This window comes from Erpetoichthys calabaricus, chromosome 6 (assembly GCF_900747795.2).
Source record: "Erpetoichthys calabaricus chromosome 6, fErpCal1.3, whole genome shotgun sequence".
NCBI classification, from domain to species: domain Eukaryota; kingdom Metazoa; phylum Chordata; class Cladistia; order Polypteriformes; family Polypteridae; genus Erpetoichthys; species Erpetoichthys calabaricus.
The window spans coordinates 193,871,468-193,891,039 of NC_041399.2; the positions used below are offsets into that span (position 1 = coordinate 193,871,468).

The window sequence follows — 19,572 nt, forward strand, 5'->3', positions numbered from 1 at the left end:
GGGAGCTGATCCAAAAGAGCCGAAGCTTTGAAAAGAGCCGGAGTTCCCATCACTACTGTAGACCTTCCCTTTCACTCTTGCTGATACCCATCTGTCACAAATTACTCCTGACACTCTTCTCCACCCATTCCACCCTGCTTGAGCTCTCTTTTTCTCCTCTCCGCCACAATCCCTGTTAATCTGTACTGTTGATCCCAAGTATTTAAACTCATGTATGTTCGCTAACTCTGCTCCCTGCATCCTCCCCATTCCACCGACATCCCTCTCATTCACACACATGTATTCTGTCTTCTTCCTACTGACCTTCATTCCTCTCCTCTCTAGAGCATATCTCCACCTCTCCAGGATCTCCTCAACCTGCTCTCTATTCTCGCTACAGATAACAATGTCATCAGCAAACATCATAGTCCACAGGGACTCTTGTCTAATCTCGTCTGTCAACCTGTCCATTACCATTGATAATAACGAATAATAAAAATTACTCTGATACCATATATACTGTCAAAATGTGTCGTTTGTGTAGTGAAAAACAAAATCCAGCGTCACGGTAGGGGCAATAGTAGTGTGATTCCTTGCAGATTTTATTTCCAGACTGATCAGTTTTCGAACAGCACACTGCATATGTGCGATTGATATGAGTGTCACTTTTGGATTCATCAGAATCATTTTCAAATTCACAGTCTGTTTCAATTCCACTGCCTGAAGACAGATTCACTTCATCATCATTGCTTGTATCACTGTCAAGAGTGTGCAACTCCTGGGCTGCTGAAAAATGTTTCTTACAAGATGCCAGAGAGTCTAGGAGAAGACATATCTGCACCATTGCCTGAGTAACACTCGGGCCTGTCGCTTACACAAGACACACCTATATTATTTCCCAAGCAACACTCGACACTAACGCTGTTGGCAGTTTTACAGCTCAAATAATCCTTAAGTCTAACGCTTAAAGAAACATGGCTATGCAGTTGCCCGAGTGATGCTCTGGACTCATGCTTTTAGCACTGTTTTTACAGCCCAAGTGATGCTTGGGTCTAATGCGAAGGAGGTTAGTGAAAATTATGTCAAAATAGAAATGGGTGTTGTGAAGTGTGACCCAGTTACAAAGAGAAATGTGTCCTAAAGGGATGCCAAATTAGTGACTAAGTAAAGTTTAATGTCTTGACAGAGTTTATGTGGGAAATCCCTTCTAAATATGCAGAACGTTCATTTTACACATTCTTATATTTTATGGTTAATACAGTGGAACCTTAGATTGCAAGTAACTTGGTTTGTGAGTGTTTTGCAAGATGAGCTAAAATTTTTACTTGATAAATGAGCGAGGTCTTGCAATCCGAGTAGTACGTATACACTTTGTCTGCCGAGCGTCACGTGATCACAGCTGAGCTGATGGTTCTTCTCTCTCTCAATGCGGGATTGTGGCCAATTGTCTCCCATTCTCGGGCTCGGTCGGTGTGCCTCACTCATATAGTCAACATCTGTATGAGTGTATACTGTTTACTATAGCATTGTGACCATGTGTGTGTGTTGTAACGTGTGAGTCTCTGTCTTGCACCCCGAAACACGAAGCTGAGTCTCAGTACTTTAGCGACACCAGCTTTATTCCGCTTGAAACAGGAACAGCACGGTTATTTATTGTAGCGGGATCTGCCACTCTCCTATACACACACAGCAATCAGGCAAGGTCGGGGCCAGGTTAGTGGCCAAGTAATACTGCGCCCTGCACATTTATAATGTTCCTTGGTCCATGTATCACCCATAAATGGCAGACACTTGCAGCATGTCTGCAATCTTTTCGGATTCGCTTTTATGGTGAACTGATACAGCGCTGGGAACCTGTGGTTGCTTTGGGATGCTCTTCTGTGTGTTGTCCAGTTGGGTGGAATCCCACAAGAGTTTAGAAACTCACTCACACCAGCCATGATTCTTTTCAAAGGTAAAGTGCAGGTTAATTTGTTTTATGTATTTTTAGTTTATATTTTGTATTAATCATTTTTATATGAATAGTTTTGGGTTGTGGAACGAATCATCTGAGATTCCATTATTTCTTATGGGGAAATTTGCTTTGATATACGAGTGCTTTGGATTGCGAGCACTTTTCTAGAACAAATTATTATGCTTGCAAACTGAGGTTCCACTGTACTGCCCTTTATTTCAGGTGTTTAAAAACTTGCATCGATTTATGGAGAACAAGAACCCAGATGACGATCTGTTTGACCGACTTACTGTGAGTATCTGCTGTAAAAATAAATAAAAGCTAACAGTTTGGATTGTTTTGATATGACCACTAAATGTTGCTTGTCTTTTTAGCTACCCCTTTATCAATAACAATATAAGTTGCTGAAAATGTGTATGTTGTTAAGATATCCAGTAGTGTGCAAAACTTTTAGGCAGGTGTGAAAAAATGCTGTAAACAAAGAATGTTTTCAGAAATATAAATAATGATTGTTTATTATCAATTTACAAAATGCAAAGTGAGCGAACAAAAGAAAAATCTAAATCAAATCAATATTTGGTGTTACTACCTTATGCCTTCAAACCAGCATCAATTCTTATAGGTACACTTGCACAAAGTCAGGGATTTTGTAGGATTCTAGTCAGGTGTGTGATCAACCAATTATACCAAACAGGTGCTAATGATCATCAATGTCACACGTAGGTTGAAACACAGTCATTAACTGAAACAGAAACAGCTGTGTAGGAGGCTTAAAACTGGGTGAGGAACAGCCAAACTCTGCTACCAAGGTGAGGTTGTGGAAGACAGTGTCATGTCATAGCAAGATTGAGCACAGCAACAAAACACAAGGTGGTTATACTGCATCAGCAAGGTCATTCCCAGACAAAGATTTCAAAGCAGACTGGGGTTTCAAGATGTGCTGTTCAAGCTCTTTTGAAGAAGCACAAAGAAACGGGCAACGCTGAGGTCGTAGACGCAGTGGTCGGCCAAGGAAACTTAGTGCAGCAGATGAAAGACACATTAGGCTTATTACCCTTCGAAATCGGAAGATGTCCAGCAGTGCCATCAGCTCAGAACTGGCAGAAACCAGTGGGACCCAGGTACACCCATCTACTGTCCGGAGAAGTCTGGCCAGAAGTGGTCTTCATGGAAGAGTTGCAGCCAAAAAGCCATACCTCCGACGTGGAAACAAGGCCAAGCGACTCAAGTATGCACGAAAACATAGGAACTGGGGTGCAGAAAAATGGCAGCAGGTGCTCTGGACTGATGAGTCAAAATTTGAAATATTTGGCTGTAGCAGAAGGCAGTTTGTTCGTTGAAGGACTGGAGAGCGGTACAATAATGAGTGTCTGCAGGCAACAGTGAAGCATGGTGGAGGTTTCTTGAATGTTTGGGGCTGCATTTCTGCAAAGGGAGTTGGAGATTTGGTCAGGATTAATGGTGTTCTCAATGATGTGAAATACAGGCAGATACTTATCCATCATGCAATACCATCAGGAAGGCATATGATTCGCCCCAAATTTATTCTGCAGCAGGACAACGACCCCAAACATACAGCCAAAGTCATTAAGAACTATCTTCAGCGTAAAGAAGAACAAGAAGTCCTGGAAGTGATGGAATGGCCCCCACAGAGCCCTGATCTCAACATCATTGAGTGTGTCTGGGATTACAGGAAGAGACAGAAGGATGTGAAGAAGCCTACATCCACAGAAGATCTGTGGTTAGTTCTCCAAGATGTTTGGAACAACCTACCAGCCGAGTTCCTTCAAAAACTGTGTGCAAGTATACCTAGAAGAATTGAGGCTGTTTTGAAGGCAAAGGGTGGTCACACCAAATATTGATTTGATTTAGATTTCTCTTTTGTTCATTCACTGCATTTTGTTGATTGATGAAAATAAATGATTAACACTTCCATTTTTGAAAGCATTCTTTGTTTACAGCATTTTTTCACACCTGCCTAAAACTTTTTCACAGTACTGTACAGTAATCCCTCGCTATATCGCGCTTCGCCTTGTGCGGCTTAACTCTATCGCGGATTTTATATGTAAGCATATTTAAATATATATCGCAGATTTTTTGGTGGTTCGCGGATTTCTGCGGACAATGAGTCTTTTAATTTCTGGTACATGCTTCCTCAGTTGGGTTGCCCAGTTGATTTCATACAAGGGACGCTATTGGCAGATGGCTGAGAAGCTACCCAACTTACTTTTCTCTCTCTCTCTCTCTCTCTTGCTCTGACATTCTCTGCTCCTGACGGAGGGGGTGTGAGCTGCTGCCTTCATTGCAACTGCTTTATACGCCGGTGCTTCGCATACTTAAAAGCCAAACAGCCCTATTGATTTGTTTGCTTTTTCTCTCTCTCACTGACATTCTCTGATCCTGACGCGCACTCCTTTGAAGAGGAAGATCTGTTTGCATTCTTTTAATTGTGAGACGGAACTGTCATCTCTGTCTTGTCATGGAGCACAGTTTAAACTTTTGAAAAAGAGACAAATGTTTGTTTGCAGTGTTTGAATAAAGTTCCTGTCTCTCTACAACTTCCTGTGTTTCTGTGCAAATCTGTGACCCAAGCGTGACAATATAAAAATAACCATATAAACATATGATTTCTACTTCGTGGATTTTCACCTTTCGCGGGGGGTTCCGGAATGCAACCCCCGCGATCGAGGAGGGATTACCGTATATAATATATAATTTTTTTTTTTTTTTTTAATGAGGTTGTCACTTATCTTGCAGCAGTTGTCAGGATATAGTTTTTAGAGGATGTTCTGAATCTGTATGATCTCATGTCTCTCCTTCTCTTTTAGACTGATGTTGTAAATAAATACCTCCGTGAGCTCATGGATGGACTGACAGCCAAGGTGTTTCGAACTTACAATGCATCTATTACCCTACAACAGCAACTCAAGGAGCTCACCGACTGTAAGTTTCTGACAGGAAGTGGCCATTTCTTTAATGCACATCTTTCAGTGTTGTTTACTAGTTTATATTCATAATTTATTTATTGTAGAGATCATTACATATTAATAGGATTTTAAGTTGGTTGTGTGGCAGATCCGGTCTATTTTCAGGTGGAAAGGAATCTACCATGAGTCTTGCATATATATGTTTGATATTGTCATATACATTGACAATAATGGAGACTGCATCACCATTCCTTTTCTTATTATCAAGGTTACTTCTGATTTTAAATTAAGACAGGAGCAAGTGCTGATGTGAGAGCAAGTGACAGATTCTATACTCTTTCAATAGTATTTGAATTCTGATTGTTTGTTTTAAGGGTCCAGTGTGCGCCTGAACCCAAGTATTTGTGGTGTTTTTTCTTTTGATGGTATTAGTGTGTGTGGCAGTGCAATATTCTAGTATAATGGTGAATTTTGATGGTTCTCATAAAGGAAGGAAGATGAAGTTGACCATCTTAAATACATACACTGTAGAGCAGTCACTGTGGAATCTGTTGTCATATGCTATACCTCTCTAAACCATGAGATATGGTATTGGTGATTTATATGCTTTTAATTTGTAGTTTTTTGAGAACTGTCTTCTCCATATCTTCTAAGAAAGCAGCATCTCCAATGACTCTATCCCAATCAGAAACAAGAGAAATTGATGCCTATCTGCTACCTAGTGCAATTTTTCTTAATATCATAGAAGTCTTTTTTTTTTTTTTTTTTTTTTTTTTTGGGATGTTAATGGAGTTATCAGGAATATATATCAACATCATGCAGGTGGTGGCTAATCATGGTTTTACAAAACTTAATGTTGGCACAGAGGTGATTGGTGCGGATGCTACTACATAGTCTGTAATTGACATCAAGTGTATGTGTGCATTATCCATTTCCATCATGTTTCATGGTAACCAATTTATTCTTTAACATTTCAGTTAGACATGACTATCCAAATTATGTAAATAACTCAACTTGTGGGTAAAAATATGTTGATGAGAGCCGTTGAAGAAAAGATGTTCTATATTCATTACTCAACAAACTTAAGTTGAAGATATGTTTTTCCACGTATGTAAAAGCCATGCCCTCCATCATATAATTGGCACTTTCATTAATGTGCAAAGGTACCAGTAAGTATTCTGCTTGTTAAATTAGGTGGAAATCAGGCAATTCCTTCACAATGCTGCAAATTGTATTCTCGCATACAGTATATGCAAATACTTTGATCACAGGACTTCTTGTAATGTCCAAAGTTTAGACTTTATCTTAAATTGCTAAATAAACTTAGAAAGCAGTATCACTAGTGGTTTTGTTTCTAAAATATTCTATAGAGAAAAGCCAGGCAAAATGACACCTTTTATTGGCTAACTACAAAGATTACAATATGCAAGCTTTCGAGGCAACTCAGGCCCCTTCTTCAGGCAAGATGTTTGTATGTTTAGTTAGCCAATAAAAGGTGTCATTTTGCTTGGCTTTTCTCTACATTCATAATGGCTAACATGGTACAACACCCTAGTACTAAAATATTCTATAGAAATGTTTGTGAGTGTAAAGACCTTTTTAATATTTCACATTCTGTCTGCATAATGTTGAGACATTCATTAAGACTGTTCGTAAAAGTAGTGCAACCAATGCAAAATTAGCAAGTAGTTGAAAGTTTAGAAGAGATTTTTGCATTGCTTCCTTGTAAAGAAATCTTGTTGCTCAAGCACAAGATCTTATTTAAATATATAGAAGTGCACTGCATTCTAATAAAATATTCAGTTAGGAATATAAATACAAGGATATGATTACTACTGTTGCTATTAAATGGCAAATCACACACACACGCTTTGAAAAGGATTCCAGGGCATCGTGTCTGGTAAACATAATGAAGCTGCGTATCCTAAATACTAAATAAATCTGAGCCATTAGGAAAAGAGCAGACAAGTAATGTTATGAAACTTTTTTTTTTTTTTAGCTGATGGCACAGTTGCAGAAAAAATCCTGTCCTATAATCGTGCAAATAGAGCTGTTGCGATTCTTTGTAATCATCAAAGGGCTGCACCTAAAACATTTGAGAAATCCATGCAAAATCTTCAATCAAAGGTGAGATTTATCTTTTTGAATCAGTATGTTATAATTTATTATTTTCTTTTATTAAATTGTGTTGAAATGTGTGTTGCACTTGCATGTCTTTTAGAGAATAGGATTTTGCTGAACTGTCTTGTATGACTGACCATTTTGTCTTTTCTGCTATCATTTATAATTGGTCACAGTGCCCATTTTACCACTGCTGGAGAGTAATGTAAAAGTTCACTAAATAATTTTGTGTGAATTCAGCCTTGAAAATCAGTTGAGTTTTGTATACTTTAATGTATGTAAGTTTGCAGATATTGATAAATACTGTGTTTGTATGCATACATAACTTCCAGAAAGCTAAATCTTTCATTCAAGTTACATAGCTGGATTTATGATCTTATATATAGTGAACAAAAAATAACTTTTTAAATTAAAATGACAAATTCACATTCAAATCAATATACTGTATAATGTCAGTATAACACTAAAGGTCTACATTTTTCTTGCCTTTTTCAAACTTGCATTGCACTTTAGCATCTTTATTTTGCACTGTAAAGAAGGATTTCTACATTAGTTTTACTTAAATCTTTATTGAGTCTCAAATCTGGTTGCTTGAGCATAGTTATATTATTTTCCATATAGGGATTCTCACATTGTACACAAGTGTCCTGAATAAACTCTTGCTTTTGTAATAAAAAAGGTATGACCTTCGTTGATTGTTTTCCTTAATGGTGAACGCCACATTCACATACTTTATATTACAGTAATCCCTCGCTATATCGCGCTTCGCCTTTCGCGGCTTCACTCCATCGCGGATTTTATATGTAAGCATATTTAAATATATATCGCGGGTTTCTGCGGACAATGGGTCTTTTAATTTCTGGTACATGCTTCCTCAGTTGGTTTGCCCAGTTGATTTCATACAAGGGACGCTATTGGCAGATGGCTGAGAAGCTACCCAGCTTACTTTTCTCTTTCTCTTGCGCTGACTTTCTCTGATCCTGACGTAGGGGGATTGAGCGGGAGGGGCTGTTCGCACACCTAGACGATACGGACGCTCGTCTAAAAATGCTGAAAGATTATCTTCACGTTGCTATCTTTTGTGCAGCTGCTTCCTGAAACGACATGCTGCACGGTGCTTCGCATACTTAAAAGCTTGAAGGGCACGTATTGATTTTTGATTGAAAAACAAACTCTCTCTCTCTCTCTCTCTCTGTCTGCTCCTGACGGAGGGGGTGTGGGCTGCCGCCTTCAACAGCTTTGTGCGGCGGTGCTTCGCATACTTAAAAGCCAAACAGCCCTATTGATTTGTTTGCTTTTCTCTCTATCTCTGTGACAGTCACTGCTCCTGACACGCACTCCTTTGAAGAGGAAGATATGTTTGCATTCTTTTAATTGTGAGACGGAACTGTCATCTCTGTCTTGTCATGGAGCACAGTTTAAACTTTTGAAAAAGAGACAAATGTTTGTTTGCAGTGTTTGAATAACGTTCCTGTCTCTCTACAACCTCCTGTGTTTCTGCGCAAATCTGTGATCCAAGCATGACAATATAAAAATAACCATATAAACATATGGTTTCTACTTCGCGGATTTTCTTATTTCGCGGGTGGCTCTGGAACGCATCCCCCGCGATGGAGGAGGGATTACTGTATAACATTGCCACATTGTAAAGCTGAACTTTCTGCTCTTTTAATTACCTATTAGAAAAACCTTAATGAAGTGACAGCATGCAATATCATATTACAGATTGCATTTGAAATATTAGTGTTGTAGATTACAGAAAATTAAATTTTTCAATCCATATCAAAGAGCGAAAAGCAAAAGTTACTCTCTGTATTCTCTACATTTGCTGATGTACTATCCTCTTTAATAAAATCCCTGTGTGCGTCCAGGTGTCCGTGTGTGTGTGTGTCCTCTGGTGAAGTGCGCATGCGCGGGGCACGGTGCGATGCGCGATATTACTGTCAGAGAAAGTTAGAGGCGTTTTACCGAAATACAAACCAGTATTACAGTAATCCCTCCTCCATCGCGGGGGTTGCGTTCCAGAGCCACCCGCGAAATAGGAAAATCCGCGAAGTAGAAACCATATGTTTATATGGTTATTTTTAGAATGTCATGCTTGGGTCACAGATTTGCGCAGAAACACAGGAGGTTGTAGAGAGACAGGAACGTTATTCAAACACTGCAAACAAACATTTGTCTCTTTTTCAAAAGTTTAAACTGTGCTCCATGACAAGACAGAGATGACAGTTCTGTCTCACAATTAAAAGAATGCAAACATATCTTCCTTTTCAAAGGAGTGCGCGTCAGGAGACAGAGAACAAAGCAAGCAGTCAAAAAAAAAATCAATAGGGCTTTTTGGCTTTTAAGTATGCGAAGCACCGCCGGTACAAAGCTGTTGAAGGCGGCAGCTCACATCCCCTCTGTCAGGAGCAGGGAGGGAGAGAGAGAGAGAGAGCCACAGAAAAACAAAGTCAAAAATCAATACGTGCCCTATGAGCTTTTAAGTATGCGAAGCACCGTGCAGCACGTCCTTCAGGAAGCAGCTGCACACAGCCCCCCTGCTCACACCCCCCTACGTCAGCGCAAGAGAGAGAGAGAGAGAGAGAAAGTAAGTTGGGTAGCTTCTCAGCCATCGGCCAATAGCGTCCCTTGTATGAAATCAACTGGGCAAACCAACTGAGGAAGCATGTACCAGAAATTAAAAGACCCATTGTCCGCAGAAACCCGCGAAGCAGCGAAAAATCCACGATATATATTTAAATATGCTTACATATAAAATCCGCGATGGAGTGAAGCCGCGAAAGGCGAAGCGCGATATAGCGAGGGATCACTGTACTGCGAGAGGAAATTAAAGGTACACAATACAGTGATGCATATTACAGCCACATACAAGCCAGTATTACTGTCAGAGAAAATTAAAGGCATATTACCAACGCGCATGCCTGTATTACCACCAGAGAAAATTAAAGGTATATTACGGACGTACAAGCCAGCGGACGTATAAGACCGTATTACTGTCACAGAAAATTAAAGACACACAATACATGGCGGCAGCCCACGAAGAATGGTCAGCTCAACAAGTAAACATTAACAAAAGAAAAAGGCTGAAAGACAAAGAAAAATACAACCAACAAACAGAATGAGGTCAAGGTCCCTTGCCATTTAATATAGACTGTTCCTACTAATGTTTATGCACTACTGTTCTAGCGCCCGTTATTGTAACGGGCTTAATGACTAGTACAGCAATAAAATTTAAAGAAAAAAATAACATGCCTAATAAGAATGCTGGATTTTTGAAATAGTGAAATTATGGAATAGGATGACACCCATTTTGTAGAACAATTGTTCTTGTAACAGTTATTGAGAAGCACTTTGTACATTGTGAATAGCTTTTGATGTTGATGGTCAGTACTAAGTCAACTCCTTTATGAAAGTGTATGTGATTATGACATTTTCAATAAGTGTAATTATATTGATTCACTTTACTGTAACTGCTGTGAAACAACTTTCCTGTTAAGTGAATATGTTAGCTTTGGAATAGGTTAATACAGACTTTGCAAATTCTGCATAGTTTTGAAGTACATTGTTTTTGAATGTTTTAAAACATAACTGTAAGCAGTTATGCATATAATATTAAATGCACCCTGTGAACAGACTCCTCTTAGTTTTTGAAAGTATCTCTCAGTTGCAAAATACATCTTGTTCAATGTTTTCATTCAAGAGACTACGCTTTTGAAGTTTTAATTTTTACACTACAGGCTTAAATTGTTAATTGAGTACATACATTGCAGGCATAAGACATTAACATGGTGCAGCGAAAAAGATTTTACCTGTGTAATGTGTTGGTAAATCTTTTTCAAAGTGAATTTGGTAAATCAGATTTGTGCTCTTGAGTTGAATGCAGACAGAGGACACAAAAGACATTAATATTGATGTTGCTTTCATTTTTTGGTGTGGTCTTCAAGTCTGGTATTATCAAATGCAAAAAAAACAAACAGTCCTTCTTATCCCCAGATATTTGGAGTCACCAGTTTCAATACTTATGTTCATAATCCGGCCTAATTTAGGCCGATCATGCCTTATATAAATCTGACTAATATTGGCTATTAATATAAAAAATGAAGTTGTCCAAACACATAGAAGCACATTGTGCCACCATCAAGAAAAGTTTATCAAATTCTTCAGCAGAAGAGTTTTCATTACCCTCCGGACTATGGTTAGATCTTTATTTGGGTAACTGAATAATTTTACTAAAATCTTTCTAAAGGGAAGGTGTAAAATTTTCCAATGTAAGGGACCCTGGAACAACATACAAGGATCTGCAGGTCCATCTGTCCTTGATTCTGAGGACTGTTTATGGCTCTGAGATCAAAAAATGAGGCACATGTTGGATAAAGAAGATGATGTTCTTTAAAGAGAATATAAATCCTCTCTACTCCAAATGTTGTCATGGATAATCTCTAAAGAGTTTTTGTAGAGTCCCCTGTTAACAGATGAATTGAAAGAAGTGATGAGTGAAAAAAACAGGCTTTCATACAGTTACATGGCATTAACCCTAAAGTTTTACATGCAGTTTCATAAATACGAAACATGAAACTCATGTCGGATGGTTTTTGTATTGGTTTAAAGGGTTTTTATGGGTGGAAAGCAAGGAATGTTGCTCCTCAAGGCCTTGCTTTATGTGAAGTGCAAAGAATCCACAGCACACCAGTAAAGGAAATCCTATTCTCTGGCTTCCGTTCACACCACTGCAAAGTAATCCAGATGAGTAAGAGGAAGTCATTGTATTTGTAAAAATGTGATATGTTACCATTGTACCACATTACTGCTTTCCTGTGCTGGAAAACACAATACGTGGAAAGCTTACTGCTTGCTGTGACCTAGCAGCTCTGCATTTCCAGGTTTTCCAGTACTGTGGAGCCATATAGCAAGGATTGCTTCTGTAGCTTGTAGTCACCGAGATTGTTACTGTAAATTAATTGGGAACGTTGGCATCATACTTCCATAAAAAGCAGAACACAAGTCTTACCATTGAACAAAATTTGTTCACAAAGCAAGAAATTAATGATTTTTTTTCTTTCATTGGAGAACTTTATTTAAATCGTAAAGGAAAAAGGCACATGCAGATTATGCACATAAAAATTCTTCTAGACAAAAACTAAACATTTTTTGCTTTTTATCAATGGCATTTAATTTAGCTGTTTTTTTTTTCTTTCTTCACTCTAAGTTTGGTTTTGCATTAGTCACTGGCTCATTGCTAATACAAAGTAAAACTGACTGAACAGAATTCTGCAGTGAGAACCTCAAAGTCAGGTATGGTAGTAAAAATGGAGTATGCAAATGTGAGAATGTTACTTTTATGATTATCTGGCTTCACATTATGAAAACTGTGCTTATCTATACTAATAACATTCTCTGTTTTTATGTTTTATATGCATTTCACAATTTAACTCTTATTAGAATTCAGAATTTAAGATTCTGTTTTAGTGTTTTTTCTGTTTTGTTGTTTTTGCAGATTGAACAAAAAGAACTTCAAATAAAGGAGGCAAAGCAAGACTTGAAACGGGCGAAAGCCGATCATAAAGTAAAAAAGGATGAAAAGTCAAAAAAGTGAGATCTTGATAAATATTAATAATCACCTAGGCATTATTTTATCAGGTTATCAGATGTTTTTAAGAAGGAGTAGACATAGGTACTTCCAGTCAAATACTATTTTAAAGAAGTACCGGACTAACAAAAATACTAGTCATCTACCCAGTGTAATTCTTTTTTCAATCAGTTACCAGAAAGAACACAAGATCACAAGTTTAAAAATTAATTTCCATCTGCTTTTCTGCAATAGAGGCTGAGGCGTTTAACATGGTAGCTCACAAACATCACAGTACAACATCTAGTTTTCATCCAGAAAGCCCAAAGGTATTCTTTCCACAGTGTCTGGCACAAATGATGAAGAGGTAGGTTAAGCGTGTTTGTCAGTGGTATCTTATTCAGAGGTACTGTACTAAGTCAGTAGTATGGCAATTGCCTTTTTTGGAGTTATGGGTGAAAAAATTGGTTCCATAAAGTTTTGTTCAGAGAGTAATGTTGTCATATTGAAACATATATTATGTTTACAAATTAAATGCTGTGAAATCACAATATAAAGCAATGATTTGTTTGTAGTGACAGGATAGCAATGAGTCAACAATTACAACCATTTACAGTCGACCCTTGATATACGACTGGCCTGACATGCGAACAACTTGCTTTACGACCAAAATTTTTGTTTTGAATTATGACCAACATCTTGCGTTACGACCTGAATGCGGTCACGTGTATCCACTTGTGCGATTGTAAACAAACAGCCAAGAGTGTTTTGTAAGCATCAGTCGGAGCCAGGATACATGTGTTTGTGGACGTAATTTCGGTCAGTGCAGTGATTTATATAATTTATTTTGATAATTGCTAAGGAAGGAAGCGAAGGTAACGAAGGTAAAGAAAGCGATCACAATCGAAACGAAGAAGGAAATTGTGTGGAAATATGAGAATGGCATTCATGTGACTGATCTCGCTAATATGTACAGTATGTCGAAATCCACCATCTTGACAATTTTACAAAGAAAAGATTTGTATAAGGAGGCTCCTTCCAAACAATAACCACCTCCCATTTCATTCTCCTACTCCTTCCTTCCTGGAAGCCAAAGATGTCAACTTAAATGGTGAGTACAGTATGAAATTGTTGTTTCTGGTAGGCTAGGCACTTTTTATAACTTTTTGGTTAGTACATTAGAAAAATTATTGGTGATTTTGGTAGATTAAGCACATTATACAACCCTTTTTTATTAAAAAAAGTTAAGTGTTGCTGTGGGAGGTTCGGAACACATTAAGGGCATTTCCATTATTTCTTATGGGAAAAATAGTCTTGACTTACAACCAACTTGAGTTACAACCAGCCCTCGCGAACGAATTGAGTTCGTAAGTCAAGGGTCCACTGTATTTATTTATAATTTATTAATGAAAAATAACCTTTTGTAGCTTCTAGGCAGTCTATGCTTAAGCTGTCATATCTGCAACCTGTATAATGCTGGCTATAGAAACCTAACCTGGTAGCCTGTGCTCACTGTGTAATTTCACCCAGCCCCTCCACATCTCTCTTTTAACAAGTCCACAGTTTTCACAACCAACGAGCAATCATATTCATTCCTCTCGTCTGTGGGTTTAGCATTACAGTAAGGTTCCGCTGACCACTAAAATTGTGTTACTACTCACAGTTCTGCAGAAGCAATTAGGGACATAAATAAACAAATGTGCTTCATGCACCCCAGAAAGTGGGGCATCAACATTTAGTAATGAAGCAAAATGTAAAAATGATATAAGAAATTAGGTTATATGGTACCGGGCTTGTTGTCTTTGTTATAGTCCTGTTAGGCATCAAATTGGCAAAAAGTATTCTATTTTAGTCATATGGAAATTAAATTGAAGCATTATATTACAGTTTAAAGGCATATTGTTCATTGCCACTCGGTGTGCATAGTCTGGACAACATAACAGAAGGAATGAAAAAAAAACTCCTGCATGTCATTCAGACCACACACCAGAGTGTATTACTTTTTACTACTGGTGGAAATTGATTTTCATCCCCTTACACAGATGCAAAAAAACAGCCACATGCAGGTGGAAAATACATTCAAGTTCTAAACATCTGACTAGAGAGAGACTATCAGACCTTCAGTAAATTTTACGTTACATTCTTTTATTACTTTTTTTAAATTTGGTACAATTTTGACCATTACTACTGATTATCAGAATATAAAATTAGTTTAGCACATTCTAGAACATTTTTCTATCATATTGGCAATGTGTTCATTTTATGTTGTTTTTAATAAATGCATATCATGTTAAGATCACTTATCGTTGAACAGGTCATTTAATATGCCTATGCAGAGTCATAATAGAAAAGATGTTGGATAAACAATAATAATAAGGTAACTTAGTTATGGTGACTGCTACAGATAAAACTATTTTATTTAATCCACCCATAAATAATACAAAGGTGTTTACAGATTTATAAGTAAATACAAACAAACTAGGGTGCTGCCTTGCAGTAAGGAGACCTGGGTTCGCTTCCCAGGTCCTCCCTGCATGGAGTTTGCATGTTCTTCCCCTTGTATGCGTGGGTTTCCTCCCGCAGTCCAAAGACATGCAGGTTTAGGTGTATTGGAGATCCTAAATTGTCCCTAGTGTGTGTGTGTGTGTGTGTCCTGCGGTGGGCTGGCGCCCTGCCCAGGATTTGTTCCTGCCTTGCACCCTGTGTTGGCTGGGATTGGCTCCAGCAGACCCCCATGACCCTGTAGTTAGGATATAGCAGGTTGGATAATGACTGACTGACTGACTGACTGATAAACATACTAGTCCAATATTACCAGTACTTGATTGATAAACTTTAAAATGGCTACTTTTTTCTTTGTCTCTGTTCCTCCAAAAGGTTACAACTCCCATATGCTCACAGATTTCTTACTTGTTTGATTCCAGAACTGTTGAGAAAAAGGAGGCTGTGATAAAAAGACTAGAAGAGCAGTTGAAGAAGTTGTTACTTCAAGCAACTGATAGAGAAGAAAACAAACAAATCGCATTGGGGACATCCAAGTTAAATTACCTTGATCCTAGGATTTCTGTTGCCTGGTATGCTACTTTTTTATTAACAATTTTTTGTCATTGGATGCAAGGCAGGGACCAGTCCTGGACATGGCACTAGTTTATCACAGGACACACTCAAGCATACAATTGGTCATGTAAAGCCAATATGCCTGACAAGCACATGATTGGAATATTAAAGAGAACTGGAATAACCTAATTAAAGAAAATAAATAAATATACCAAGGATGCACAAATAAATTCCATTAAATTATAATCCCTTTCCAACCCTATGATTTTTTTTTTTAAACCAGATCACCAATAGAAACTATAAAGATGTACATTTTGTAAACAACAGCATTTTTTTGTGAGGCATTTGTATACATAGCAGATATTTAAGAAGGAATGGTATAGTTACAGCCCTAAAATCTTTGAATATATTAAATCTTGAGAGTCTTAATTTTTAGTTTTTAGCTATATCATTTTAGCTATGTGAATGCTTTCACTCAGTTCTGCACTCATTTTTCTCTACATTCTCATACATCTGCCTTCTAATTTTAATTCTGATTCTTGTGTAAGACAGAATTCTTTAGAAATAAGAATGAAGGATATCTGCCAGGACTGCCTGCATTTCACCTTTGCTTCCCCCAGAATCCACACGTCTTGCTGCATTCTGCATGATGTTTTTTTCACAGTGTATTCATTGGTGATACCTGACTTTATACTTCACGGCATTAGCACACGGCACTATGTGCATGTGCTTTTGAGAAACAAAATTGGCTGTCGATGTTTGCAGTCAACCTGTCACACTACTGTCTTTTCTGAATTCTCTTCACTTTTCTGGTGAACTGAAGAAAGTTCAATCCAATTTACTCTATAGGTGCCTTATCAGTCATGAACCCGTAAGTTACACTCTACCTGACTGTTTGTCTTAAATTGTCACCTCTGTACTTTCTGCTTATTATTTCCTTACTAGCTTTTCTGTTCAGAATTGTTTTCAGTTCCATTTGTGGCAGTAGAGCAAATGGCCTTAGGGAAATGTCCTGAATGCCCAAGACCATGGACTGAGAAACAGCAGGCAGTTTGGGCAAGCTTGGTAAGCCCAGATATAGTAGCCGTCTTTAATTGGCTGTTGTTTTTGTGAGCAGAAGACTGACGTGGATTAAGTGGATATGTCTTGTTTGTGACTCACCTCCAGCATATGGAGAGCCAGAATTTAAAATTCAGATTGAAAAAGTGTTAAGATTTGTTACTGTCCAGCTAGGTTGTTATAAATGTCTTATTAACTTCATAGTAATACATTTCCATTAGACTACTCTTTATGATTACAAATAAAGTTTAATAAGTAAACTGTATTATACTATTATTTTGATTTTCACAAGGATATGATGATTGTTGTTGATTCTGAATATTTATATTGGAAAAAATAATTTCTTGTTAGATATTGTGTGCAATATTTTGTGGAATTTGCAAGAATATATAAAGCGTTCATTCCCCTTGGAAGTTTTCATGTTTAATTATTATTTGTTCATGGCTGATTTGACTTTTTGACACTGCCCAATAGACCAAAAAAAATTAGACCACTTTGTAGAGATGTGTTTTTACTTAGATGTTAAAAAGTCTTTTTCTTTTGAGCAGTGCCTAAACGGCATGTTAACTCCACTGTAATTCAGTGTTTAACATTAGAACTAGGGTGTTGTACCGTGTTAGCCATTATGAATGTAGAGAAAAGCCAAACAAAATGACACCTTTTATTGGCTAACTAAAAAGATTACAATATGCAAGCTTTCGAGGCAACTCAGGCCCCTTCTTCAGGCAAGATGTAGTTGCCTCAAAAGCTTGCATATTGTAATCGTTTTAGTTAGCCAATAAAAGGTGTCATTTTGCTTGGCTTTTCTCTACAGTGTTTAACATTAAAATGTGAAAACTTCAAAGGAGATTAATATTTTTTTATAGGCCCCGTATGTTTATAACAAAGAACCCCCAGGGCTTTACCACTTTTAGTGTACAGGAACAATTAAGTAAATCATAAGTTGAACTAATTAAGACAAAGTGATTATGATTTAACATTTAAATGGAGACTAACTAACTTTGAAACAAATGTATCATACTTTTCATTTTTCTGTTTTGATTTGAGTTTTTAATGAAAAAAATATTGAAATCTGATTAGGGATGTTAAATTAGTACAGTCTTATCTGCGGGTTTGGCACCTGTGTATTCGACCAACTGCTATTTGGAAATATTTACAAAAAAAAATTTTTTTAGAATATTCTTGAAAAAAGAATTATTTGAAATTCCCACGTTCAGCGCTGCTTGCTAAATACGCTCAAGAAACAACCGGTGTAGGCTGATGCTGCCAAGTCCCATCGTACCCATGCCCAGCCAATCCTTAGCCCTGCTGTATCACCCCTTGCTTTCACTTTGTGCACACAATCGTTTTTATACTTTTTATATAAATCCTGAGCATATGTGGTTTTAGCACATCCGCAGGCTATCCTGGAACCATATAGTTGTAGAGAAGGTAGACCACGAGCAACAGTATGAGTTGCAGCAACCTCATGAATACATGTTTAGATTTCAGTCCAGAAATTCCTTATTAAAATGTCCATCCATTTTTGATGCATTGTCATTTTCCTAAACTTAAGATTTGAGTTATTGCAATTGAGTTTTACTACTAACAGAGAAGGTTCATTATCCACTTGATCTAAGTGAGTATTATTCAGTACATTACACTGACATTTCTTTTAAAACCTCTTTCTCAATAATAAACTCTCTTATTGCAGGTGTAAAAAGTATGGAGTTCCCATTGAGAAGATTTATAACAAAACCCAAAGAGAGAAGTTTGCTTGGGCCATTGACATGACTGACAAAGACTTCGAATTCTAAAAGGCAGGAAGAAGATGTTCATTTAGAGAGCCAATGTAATTTTTTGATCACTGCAGATGAATTCAAAACCAAACAAATTTTTAAATAGTTAATGTAAGTTTACAGTGTAACAGCAGCAACAGAAGGTAAGAAGAGTACTTGGAGGCTGAGCTCATCTGATAATGTGGCACAATGTCTCTTGGAAATATGGTACTAATAGCGATCTTGTTTAATAATTAATTATTATATTTGAAGTAAAGAAAAATTATATTTTTCAGGTTTGTTAATTTTGAAAGTAAATTTGATATTTTGCATTTTATACGTCATTGTGTGTTCCAGTACACTTTACCATTTCTTGTTTGGGTATGGTGATGTAAGTTTTGTTTTTCTTTTTCATTTTCTTTTTCTGTCCTCAGCAGTGTATTACTGTCTCATTTACACACTGACCATCATTTGTAAAAAAATCAGTATTTTCAGTTTGTCATCAGTTCATATCATACATTCAGATTATAATAAAGAGCACTTGCCACTGATCAGTATTTGGTGTGCCTTCAGTACTTCTGCAAAAAAAAAAAAGGTAAAAGGGAACCCTACCACAATATTGTGGAAAAGTTTTACACTTGTTTTTACATAACAATATTCTTTAGTTGCCTTACAGCTGTGGGAGATTATCTCTGGTAAAACTTCAAGTAAAAAATATACAAGAATAATAATAATACATTTTATTTATGTAGCGCCTTTCCCATACATGTAAAATTCTAAATTCAATACTAAAAGAAAAACATAACAAATAACCTAATTTGTGATATAACAGACACACACATTATCCTGAGCACCTGGACAGAGAGGTAAACTGAAAGGAAGGGCAGAATGTTAAGTTAAAAGCCTTCATGAGTCTGAAGTTGTTTTTTAAAAGAATGAATGGAGTCAGCTGATCTTATTAATTTCAGGATGTCATTCCAAAGTCTGGGTGCTATGGAGATGAAGGCCCTGCTGTCACCCATAGAGCACAGATTAGTGTGGGGCACAACAAGATTACCAGAATCAGAGGACCTTAGTAGGCGAGCAGGAGCCTAGTGATGGAGAAGGTCACTGATGTAGTCCGGTGCAAGGCCATTTAAATCTTTGTAG

At 37.4% G+C, this 19,572-nt stretch overlaps 1 protein-coding gene across 3 annotated transcripts in view; it reads left to right on the forward strand.

The window, feature by feature from the left end:
* LOC114653743 (DNA topoisomerase 1-like) overlaps nt 1-18,980 on the forward strand; it is a 57,680-nt gene extending 38,700 nt beyond the window's left edge. For all 3 annotated transcript variants that reach the window (XM_028804236.2, XM_028804239.2, XM_028804238.2), the window contains 6 exons: nt 2,156-2,224; nt 4,762-4,876; nt 6,860-6,987; nt 12,479-12,573; nt 15,475-15,624; nt 18,360-18,980. In XM_028804236.2, the coding sequence (XP_028660069.1) occupies nt 2,156-2,224; nt 4,762-4,876; nt 6,860-6,987; nt 12,479-12,573; nt 15,475-15,624; nt 18,360-18,462 (660 nt within the window). In that variant the 3' untranslated portion in view covers nt 18,463-18,980. The remainder of the gene's footprint in view (nt 1-2,155; nt 2,225-4,761; nt 4,877-6,859; nt 6,988-12,478; nt 12,574-15,474; nt 15,625-18,359) is intronic.
* Nucleotides 18,981-19,572: the final 592 nt, after the last annotated feature.